The sequence below is a fragment of the Macrobrachium rosenbergii genome, chromosome 39 (assembly GCF_040412425.1).
Source record: "Macrobrachium rosenbergii isolate ZJJX-2024 chromosome 39, ASM4041242v1, whole genome shotgun sequence".
Taxonomy (NCBI): domain Eukaryota; kingdom Metazoa; phylum Arthropoda; class Malacostraca; order Decapoda; family Palaemonidae; genus Macrobrachium; species Macrobrachium rosenbergii.
The window spans coordinates 2,452,005-2,462,748 of NC_089779.1; the positions used below are offsets into that span (position 1 = coordinate 2,452,005).

Genomic DNA, 10,744 nt, shown 5'->3' on the forward strand with positions numbered 1-10,744 from the left:
GTAAAATCATTTTTTAGTTGGTAAAAGAAATGAATGCATTACTGGAATTATTATTTTTATTTTTGTATATAAATGTAAAATGGGTATACATACAAGTGTAAGCTAACATACTTTATTGTATAGTAAAATCCCTCAAAATTGAAAAACAGCTGGCTCGTGATTTGTTTGTTTACTTCATAATCCATACTGTGTATGTCAGTTCTTTGGTAAGGTGTTAATTATAAGATATGGTTATGAATTGTTACGTAGCCATAAGTTTGGCAGTCTTGCTTGAAAACTAGTCTTGTACAATGTACCAAAAATGAAATTCGTTCAGTTTGTAATACACAAACACAGTACTGTAATACAGTATTACATTACAACACCTTGTGTTTACATAAATCTCTCTCTCTCTCTCTCTCTATGTACATGATTGCATTTGTCTTTTGGGTTGTAAAAACAAAAAATGATAAAATACTGTAAATATATAAATGAGAATTGCACAAAATATAAATACAGTCATAAGATTTAATAACATGAAACAAAACAAGCTGTGTCAAGTTAGATGTTTACCTAGCCCTCTTCACCCATTCAACACTGTATCCCCACCTCCCATGGTACCCAGCCACCCGACCCACCCGCTTGGAAACTTCTCGAGTCCTCCCCCACCCCCCCAAAACTCTTTCTATGTCCGTTTGAGTGTAAACAGTTTTACAAACATTTTCCTGAGGCTGCGCAGCATTGCCAACCGTTGGATAGTGGTTTTTTCAAATTTTCTGAAATTTATATGTATTAAATTACTTTGGGTCCTTGGTCCCTGATACTGTGTGTGACTCAAATACTGTCGAGTTCCAAATAATGGTGATCCAGATAATTGAAGGATTACTAGTCCAGACTAGTAATAGGAAATACATTACCACGTGCCCACTATTTTATGAACTAATAAATTATTTGTTGCAGGAGCATCACAGACTCCGGTGAAGACTCCAAAGGTGTTAAAAATGGGAGGATTAAGTTCTACAGATTTAGTTGTTGGTACTGGAGTTGAAGCAAAGCACGGAAAAAATGTGAGTTGTCATTAGATTTTCATTTTGAATATTGTTCAGTATTAAGAACTTTACACTTGATTTAATTGGCACTAGTTTATAAATTTCAGTATTAATTATAATACTTAAACTCTGCTGATGCTGCAATGAGAATTATGTATTGTTTCATATGCAACACAGGTAAACCAGTATTTATTTTCTTAATACAGGTGAGTGTATATTATGAAGGAAGGCTGGCCAGTAATAAGAAAATGTTTGACAAGTGTTACTCAGGAAAGCCATTTAAATTCCGTTTGGGATCATCCGATATTATAAAAGGTTGGAATGTTGCTATTAATGGAATGAAAGTTGGTGGAAAAAGGAAGTTTGTGTGCCCCCCACACTTAGGGTAAGTTCTTTGGTAACTTTTTATTTAATTGAAATGTAAAAATTTTTTATTGATTGTTAAGCAGTTCATGTGAAATCGAATAGTAAATTGGGAAAAGGAAAAAAAATTTTTCCTTGCTTATGCCATAAAGATAGTGATTCTAACAAATGCCAAATGCCTTTGGTTTTTATCTTAAAAGCCCTCTCTTTAACAAGGATTAAACCTTTGAGAGCTTTTGACCATCTTCCAAGCCTCAGAGAGCTTTGAGATGCCATATAATACTGTATAGTAAGAATTATTTGTTACTTTTGTCGTAAATTCAAAATTTGTGTTATCACAAAGAAGTTCATGTGACACCACTGGGTTCCTTTAGCGAATGGTGGGTGAAGCTGACAGCCCAGGATGACCTACATTTCTCTGAAACAAAGGTAGTGCATTATTGTGCAAGCCTCGTCTCATATTGCCCACTGGTGCCTCTGTATTTTGGTGTTGTAGCACCATTATCAAATCTTATAATTGCATGTAGAAATCCTTGTAACAGATCTATTGTGGTAAAGTATTTCATGGATCCAGTGATAATGATAAGGTCTCTCATGGACGGCATTGTATATGGGTCATTTTCAGTTATTTAACTTTCTGAAGTCAACGCTACTCAATAAGTCTTGTCTTTCTTTGGAAAAGTGGGAAGGACCACAGAGATTTTGATGGTTCCATTATTCCTTTCTTCTTCATTTGTCACACTTCTCTCAATAATCTTCTGGGAATGTGCTACAAAAAAAAAAAATATTTTACTTACATATTAATGTAAAAATATTTTTACTTTTTCAAAAAACCTTAAAGATAGGGCTGCAGTGTACAATATACAAAAACCATTCACATTTTGATGGTTGTGTCTTCAAGAGCAGTCCTTGGCCTTCAATTTGAGGCCCTACACATCAAGATCTGTTGGAAAGAAAAAAAAGTTGCAATGCATTAAAAAAAAAAAAAAAAAAAAAATTTGGGGGGTCAAAAAATCTGAAAAATTTTGACATGAAAACAAAAATTTATTAAAAATACTAAATTAGATTTCAATGAAACTTGCCACACAATTTTTTCAAGGATTGAAGTTTATCCTAAACCCAAAAGTGCCAAAATTTCATCATAAAATTTTTCTAAGAAAATGACTATAAATCATTAGTTCAGCTCGAAATTTATCTGAAACACTATAAAGTATTTGAAAAGCAAAAAAAAAATATATATATATATAAAATGGCACTTTACTTGTGGCACCCAATATTACCAAGATTTTGTCCTTAAACTTTTCAGAAAATGACTACCAATCATTAGTTTGGCTAGAAATTCTTCCTAAACACCAAAGAAAAGTATTTGAAAAGCAAAAAAATCAATAAAAACAATGGTAAAAAGGCACTTTACTAATGGCACCCAGGAGTGCCAAAATTGTCATCAAAGTTTCGTAAGAAAATTAAATTATTAGTTTGGATGTTAAGTTACAGGCAATAACAGATTAAGAAAATAGAAAAAAGAAAGGGATAAAACTTACGGTTTATAGCACATGCTACAGAGTTGGTTGGTGTGGTTCGTGCAGACTGACTTGTGGCATGTGCGGCAGAGGACCTTGGTCCTGGCAGTTCCACTGGACGGGCAGAGATAGCACCTCTTCCATTTCTCAGACTTTGCTCGTGGCTCCTCTTCAGCAGCAGCAGCAGCATCTTCAGGGAGGTCAAAGACACTGCGAATAAGGGAAACCACATCCCTTGGAAGGTATCTTGCCCACAGCAGCCGATTTCCAGCATATGGTCGACAGAGCTCCACTGCCAAGTCCATGGCAAACTGCCTCCTAGCTATGCCCTTATTTTCAGGGCGGTGGGCATATATAATGTAGGCATTGTTGAAAACAATGTTGATGGCGCCGTAAAACAGACACAAGGGCCACCTTCTCGTCTTTCGACTGCATGACATCAACAAACACAGCTGGTCGAAAGCATCGACACCTCCCTTTGTTGCATTGTAGAACATGTGCAGCTGTGTTTTCTTCTTTTCAACAATGCTGGGGTTGTGGTGGAGAGTCGACAAGATCATGATCCTCTTCGTGGAGCTTACCCTCTGGTTGAGGAGAGTAATCTGGTCTTTATAGTTGAAGACTGCCACAGACTCCCCAACTTCCACCTTGTGGTTCACAAGTTGCGATGGGAGGTAGGGCTTAGGACGTATGGTGCCAACCAAGTGCATGCCATCCTTACTGAGGGATCTGGCTAAGGGCAGGGAGGTGAACCAGTTGTCGCAGGTGACAGTATGGCCAGAGCGCTTGAAGGGTGCCACAAGCTCCATGGTGAAATGTTCCCCCAGTGTGACTCCCTTCTTCATGTCACAGGAGCCCTTACCCAGGTAAGGAATGGCATTGCACGTGTAGAGCGTGTCGGCATCACACGCCATGACGAGCTTCAGGCCATATCTGGAAAGAAAAGAAACATTGGAAACATCAGTTATCATACAAACATGAAGTAATGATTATTTTTATATACATTTCAATTTATAACTAAATAAATTTCTAATTTACTTTATTTTTTTAAAGAATTGAACAGATGAAGAAACAGACACAGGCAAAAAATATCGTAGGAAGATACATACTTTGAAGGTTTATTTGGGAGATACATCCGGAATATGCAACAGCCCCTGAAGGCAAGGAGTTGCTCATCTACAGTGAGGTGTGGCCCTGGGCTGTAGTTGGCCTTGCAATTCTGGATGACTTTGTCCCAAACGTCCCTGACGTGCGCAAAGCGATCTGTCTTGAGCCGTGTCGTCCTGGTGGTAGGGTCATCAAACCGAAAAGACCTGATGATAAAGGCGAAGCGACATTCGCTGAAGTTGCTCCTGTAGAAGGGGCACCCGTAAACGTGAGACCACATCTCCACTGCAGTCAGATGGTTGTCCTTATGTGCACCACTCATTATAAGGACACCAATGAAAGCCTTCAGTTCCATCAGCCCTATATCCTTGAAGGTGGCCTTGTCTGCATCCTTGAAATTCTCCCGCAGCTGCCTCATCTTGTCAGACGTAAATACGCAGATCTTAGCCAGCATCTGGTCCGTCATGAAAAGGGAGAAGACTTCTGCAGGAGTTTTAGCACCAATGGTGATCTGAGTAGGGCCTGCCGGTTCCACTTGAGTCCTGATGATACTGGGCATTGTTTCATTCCGTTTGGAGTGCCACACTGTCTTGTCCTTGGCTTCTAAGATGGCATGAGGGTAAACCGAGATGGGTGACCCTTCTTCAGGATTCAGCTGCCCTCTCTTCCTCTTACGACTCCAGATCTCGGTGGGACTGAGGGAGGACAAAGCAGGATGTATTGAAGGAGATGGGGTCGTGAACGCTGAAGGAGAAGGGGCCGTGGACGCTGAAGGGTCATCAGGCACTGTAGACCAGAGAGAATGTGGCTCTGAGTTGAAGTCAGCGACGTAAAAATTGATCGCCACAACATCCTCCAAGTCCTCCTCCACCTCTTCGTCCTCCCACTAGGCGTCGTAGGTGTCTGGCCATATGCGGTCGAACTCCTGGAGGGCATCAGGGGTTATCTCCATATCACTCTGATCATCTATGTCTTCAAAGAGTAGGGATTCAATGTCCCCAGGGGTCAGCCACTTACGGGACATTACAAAACCTGAAAATAAAAAAATGTTTCAGAAAAATGCCTAAAAATCAGAAAAATATTAACACTGAATCCAATATGGCACTTGGGCAGAGTAGTAGGATCATCAACAGACGTCTATCAACCTAATTACAAGTAATCCATGTGAAAATTCATCAAAAAACCACTGCTGGGTCCTAAATAAGTAAACTTTTAGCAAGCGCACACAAGACTTGAAAACACAAAAAAAAACTGCTTGACAAAAATGCCAAAAACTCAGAAAAAAATTAAAATTTAAAAAAATTTGCTATGTGGCCAGGGTAGCTGCATCATTGGCACATATCAAACAGTCATTAATTGCAAATAATCCACACGAAAAAGAAACTGCTAGCATATTTGTGGAAATTTTGCAAGTGGACAAAAAACATGAAAACGAGAATTTTTTTTTTTACAAAAAGGCCTAAAAATCAGATAAAATCAAACACTGAATCCAAATATGGCACTTGGACAGGGTAGAGGGGTCATAAACACACATGAAACAAACTAATTGGAAATATTCCACACGTTAAAGAAACTGCAAGCATATTTGCATAACTTTTGAAAATGAAATTCACAGTACATACCAGGTAACCTTGTAGTCAACGTGCACCACAAAGAATTTGAATCGCCGAAAATGGGGTGAACGTATCAGAGCTTCAGCAAAACACATCTGGTCTCCATCGATGATCACTTAGAACTAAATCCTGCTGGGACAAGCAATCACCCAGAGGTGACATATGGGTGTGCAAACTGAAAAAAAGTGTTTTGTGTGCAGCTTGCTGCTAATTTGCACCAAGGTTATCCAGGGCTAATTGGTGACTGCTTAGAAAGTCAGGGATTACAGAGTACAAATTATATGATAGAATATGATTTACAGGAGAAAAGGTTTGGGTCAAACATTACACATAGTTGAAGACTACATGATTATATGTGGTACACTATTTTAAAATGAATATGAGGCAGTAGTTGTTTAGAAGTTATCTTTCAGCAACTTGGAATTTCACAAATCAACAACTCCTCAGGTCCCAATGGTGCTGGATTAGTGAAGGTCTACATGTATTATGAAAAATAAGAAATTGGATAGGCAGTCCCCAGGTAATGGCGGGGGTTCCGTTCCCAACGGCACTCCATAACCCGAAAAACGCTGTAGACCGGATCATAATAATAATGGGAATATATGGTGCTTACGGTGCTGTAAGCACCGTACAACCGGGTTACAGAGCCGTAAACCCGGGTACAGCACCGTAAAACCTCTTACAGCCAATAAAATCGGGTTAATGACATCGTGGGTTAAGCACCCTTGAGTCGGAAAGGCATAGACCAAGACCGCCATAACCCAGGGACTGCCTATATTAGTTTCAGCTATTTTTGGAAAAAATGTATACAAATTATTACAGTTCTGTTTGTTGCTTTTTCAAACTGTCAGTTATTAAATTGGAAAAGGGTTAGATTGGGAGTTTGATGGCTAAGAATAGAATAATATATATTTATGGGCATTTTACACTATGAAGGTTTTCTCTTTCAGATATGGTAACAGAGGTGCCCCACCTGCTATTCCACCAAATGCAGTATTAGAATTTGTCGTCGAGTTGAAAGCTGTTGGTTGATAAAGTATTGCTTTTTAAATTTGTTGTCATGAGTACAAATTGTTACAAAAAGTTTGTAAGTAGTTTTAGTTTAAACTTAAACTGCATTCAGGTTGCTTTGACAAATTGTTATTTAATTACTGAATGTAATTATGCAAATATTTACCAACAGGTATTTCTTATTAACAAAAGGCAGAGGGAAATACATATTTTCAAATATGCAGTACAAAGCAGTAGTACGACTAACGATTTCAAGTTTGTATTTTCTTGGAGCTGTATTTGTAGTTGAACCATTTGCATTTATAATGGTGCATTGTCAGTTTTGTGTGACCAGTCAACTGAAGTTCACTTTGATCGTTGTTTATACCATGAAGTGAATGTCAAAGGTGTTAAATGTTTTTGGTGGTTTTGTTTTACATTGGCTAACCTTCTAAGCAATTGTACCTTAAATAAATTCTTAGCCACAACTTTGAATGTTTCATCCAACTCAAAAAATTGAGAAACCTAGTGTTTAAAATTAGTTTCTGAATGCTTTCCATATGTGCTGCAATAGCTCCTATGGAAAGATGATCCACACTTGAGTTGACACTGGCTATATGAGATGAACTGAAATAAAATCTAGAGTTTTATATTTAAAACAAATGATGTAGCTCAGGACATTTTTACTAATAACTCTTACCAAATTGTAATTTCCTTATTTTTGAAACTGTATAATTTTGCCACCAAATTGTAATTTCCTTATTTTTGAAACTGTATAATTTTGCCAAGTTGCCAGTTTACAATTATTCATGAGTACTTGCATCATATGTGGTATGATAGCACTCAGTTTCATTTTCTTCAGGGAAGAGCTATTATTTTATAAATAACTGAAGAGAGTCTGGTCAATCCTTAAAGAGTCATAGCATCAAGAGAGAATGCAAAAAATTTAGGGATTGTATGATATAATGTCCTTCACGTGCAAGGTGTTAATTCCCATTTGGCAGGTTTTATTGTAATGTATCTTGCATGGAACGAACGTTGATATTTTTTTTGTGGCATAGACATGGTTTTCCGATATTTTGTCTGTAATTTTTATAGGAGAGAAGCATAAGTAAACTCTAGAAGATACCAAATTTGAGTTCTGATAGATAGATGAAAATCTTTGTTTTATGAACATAGGAAAACATGTTACGTTGACACTTACAATTTGTTTTTATAGACCTAAAGGGTTTGCCTGTATGATTTTCTTAAATGAAAGATGTTATTTTGAGCAAGGTATGGTTAAGAAACAGTGGGACAGCGGCCATAGGAGGCATATGAAAAGAAAAAGGGAACGTAGCTAGCACCCAGAGGGATGCAGTGTTCACTTCTTTCAGGGAAACTGTATTTGGTAACCCCTACAGGGAGTTCAGTATGTAACCTGTATTTTTAACACAGTTGCTGAACAAATGCACTACTAAATTTACAGATTGGGAGTGTTTATTGTTGTGGGATTCTGCCTTAATTTATACATGAAGTTGTTCAAAAACAGAGAGGTGTGGTAATCACTATGGTGAATGCAGGTGTGAACTGTAACTGAATTAATAAATACCAGTACAATAGAATGACCAATTTTGCAAAGTTAGAAATAGATTTAACCATTTTCTATTCCAACTATAATTATTCTCACAATGCTGGTAAGATTGAACATTTCATATTAATGGAAATTAACTGTTGGGGTTCACTTTTTTTGTAAAACAAATCAGCTTGTACTCAACATTAAATGACTAACATGATCCTATTGGATAATTTAACCAAAACTACAGCTATTTACAAAAGATTTGAATTTTCAAGTTACCCAAACAGCTAGACCACTACATTATTTTGATCTTGCTACTCTGACTTGAAAGGGACTTATTGTATTGCACTAGGGAAAAAATGTAAAATTGTGCAGAATGTGATGTCATATGATGAATGCTACCTTTGAAACTAGTTATCGTGTGCGATGAGGTCTTTGAAAAATTTGTATTCATTACAGCATGCATTATTAAGCTCAAAAAATAAAATAACTTGCATATATTATAGTTCAAAATTTGAGGATTACTTTCTATAAAATCTTTGAATGCTCTAATAAAAACATTTCTTTGTTATAAGTTGACTTTTTCTAGTAAAAACTCATATGCATTTGTAAAACTACAAGTGAAATTTCCCTGTCAGGGGCGCCTGCGTGAACTGATTGCGGCAAGGTAGTCTTATCACCACTGCCTGGCAGGATAGAAGTCTTGGATAAATCACTGCACTATACTGCACTTGGGAAAAATGTAAAATTGTGCAGAATGTGAAGTCATATAGTGCTACCTTTGAAACTAGCTATCATGTGCGATGGGGTCTTTGAAAAATTTTGTAGTCATTGAAGCATACATTAAGCTCTAAAGATAAAATAACTTGCAGATATTATAGTTCAAAATTTGAGGATTACTTTTTACTTTCTTTGAATGCTTTAATAAAAACATTTCTTTGTTACAAGCAGACAGTGAAAACTTACGTGCATTGGTAAAACTACAAGTGAAATTTCCCTATCAGGGGCACCTTCATGAACTGGTTGCGGCAAGGCAGTCGTATCACCACTGCCCGGCAGGATAGAAGTCCTGGATAAATCACTATACCCCCTAGAAGATATGGACACTTCAGAGAGGGTTGGGGGGGACCCTATTAGGATCCCCTTCAGTATCCGATTGCTGCGTGGGAAATGGATGATTCTCGTCTGAGGTATCCCTCTCATGTAAAGCAGAAGACAATTCAGTGGCTCTGCTCACTTCCTGTCTGATATTAGTGACATCTCTATCAGAGGAGTCGATGAGGGAGGTTCTAGGAACCAACAGGTATGAGCCATACCCACAGGTGAAAAGCAGATCAAGCAGTTTCCTGCGGAGCACGTTTTCTGTGAAGACTGAAAAATCACAGCCCTGTAATGATAAAAGGAACAAATGTTCATTAGAAAATATCCAGTGCTAACTACATATAATCACTGTATAAGCAACACACAAAATAAAACAGGCTGAGTTGGTCACAAGTGTGTAGCCATAGTGTACTGCTAGGTATTATAATCAATGAGTTAAATCCATAAGACTACTACAATGTATTAAAATATTTATTCGTAATTATTACCATAACCTTGCCCTAAAAGTATTTCCTCAAATGTTACTCGACTCAATTAGACAGAATTAACTGGATACCATAAAGCCTATTTCCGTACACTTTTTAAATTTGGTTTGCCCGGTCTACTCCTAAGCAGCTGGAAATGTTATAGGCTATATTAGATGGTACATATTTAATTATTGGAATCGATTACTAAAAGCATATGAACCAATGATATATTTACAATGTCAACAAAACAATAACATCACGAGAAGAAAGAAAATTTACGTACAGCCATATAAGTACATAACGAAGTAGTTTATGAAGTACCTGTAAACATCACTGACTTGCAAATGTCAGCTATTAAAATTTGAATAAAAAATTATAATTATGTAATTTATAATTTATATACAACCAACCTAATGAAAATTATGACACTGACAAACTTAAAAAATTACTTAATAATGCCATAGGTTATAATTATTCCTATCCCTAAATCTGGAAAAGATCACAGTAATGTAAACAATTGCAGACCAATTGTTTATGCAAATTACTGAGAAAATGGTAAATGCTCGACTAACATAGCACATTCGAGAAAATAATATTTTGACTTCCACTCAATTTGGGTCACAATGTAACATCCACACTGGATTCTCTGTCTAACTTGGAAGACCACATACCAAGAGGATTCGAACGAAAACAAATTACTATAGCCGTCTTTTTTGACATTGAAAACATATCATAATACATGGAGATATGCAATATTAAAAACGTTACATAAAAACAGCATCCTTGAAAATTTACCTAGGTTTATCCAAAACTTTGACAAACTGCACTTTTCAAGTGAGAATTGATGATGTATTGTCAAGTACATTTCCACTTGAAAATGGTGTTCCACAAGGAAGCATCCTTAGTGGCACACTGTTTACTTTAACAATAAATGATATCGGTAATAATCTATCAATCGGAATTGAAAGTAACTTGTATATAGATGATTTTGCATATA

The 10,744-nt window shown here is 36.9% G+C and overlaps 2 protein-coding genes across 7 annotated transcripts in view; one reads left to right on the forward strand and one right to left on the reverse strand.

Moving 5' to 3' along the window:
• LOC136825638 (46 kDa FK506-binding nuclear protein-like) overlaps nucleotides 1–8,753 on the forward strand; it is a 30,809-nt gene extending 22,056 nt beyond the window's left edge. For 4 of the 6 annotated variants that reach the window (XM_067082266.1, XM_067082268.1, XM_067082269.1 and 1 more), the window contains 3 exons: nucleotides 940–1,046; nucleotides 1,235–1,413; nucleotides 6,582–8,753. In XM_067082266.1, the coding sequence (XP_066938367.1) occupies nucleotides 940–1,046; nucleotides 1,235–1,413; nucleotides 6,582–6,663 (368 nt within the window). In that variant the 3' untranslated portion in view covers nucleotides 6,664–8,753. The remainder of the gene's footprint in view (nucleotides 1–939; nucleotides 1,047–1,234; nucleotides 1,414–6,581) is intronic. The other 2 variants (XR_010849385.1, XR_010849386.1) reach the window with 1 other exon arrangement.
• LOC136825639 (piggyBac transposable element-derived protein 4-like) lies at nucleotides 1,410–9,566 on the reverse strand. The gene is made up of 5 exons (XM_067082271.1): nucleotides 9,146–9,566; nucleotides 5,641–5,760; nucleotides 4,021–5,050; nucleotides 2,933–3,844; nucleotides 1,410–2,334 (listed from the first exon to the last, which is right to left on the reverse strand). Exons 3-5 carry the CDS (start codon nucleotides 4,575–4,577, stop codon nucleotides 2,328–2,330), a joined length of 1,476 nt encoding a protein of 491 aa, XP_066938372.1. The 5' UTR covers nucleotides 4,578–5,050; nucleotides 5,641–5,760; nucleotides 9,146–9,566; the 3' UTR covers nucleotides 1,410–2,327.
• Nucleotides 9,567–10,744: the final 1,178 nt, after the last annotated feature.

What these genes read in the sequence shown, in the direction of transcription:
- LOC136825639 (XM_067082271.1), bottom strand. Translation starts at nt 4,577, where the DNA reads ATGCCCAGTATCATCAGGACTCAAGTGGAACCGGCAGGCCCTACTCAG. An exon ending in CTCCCAAATAAACCTTCAAA is followed by an intron (nt 3,845 to 4,020) that starts GTATGTATCTTC and finishes TTTTCTTTCCAG; the next exon opens with ATATGGCCTGAAGCTCGTCA.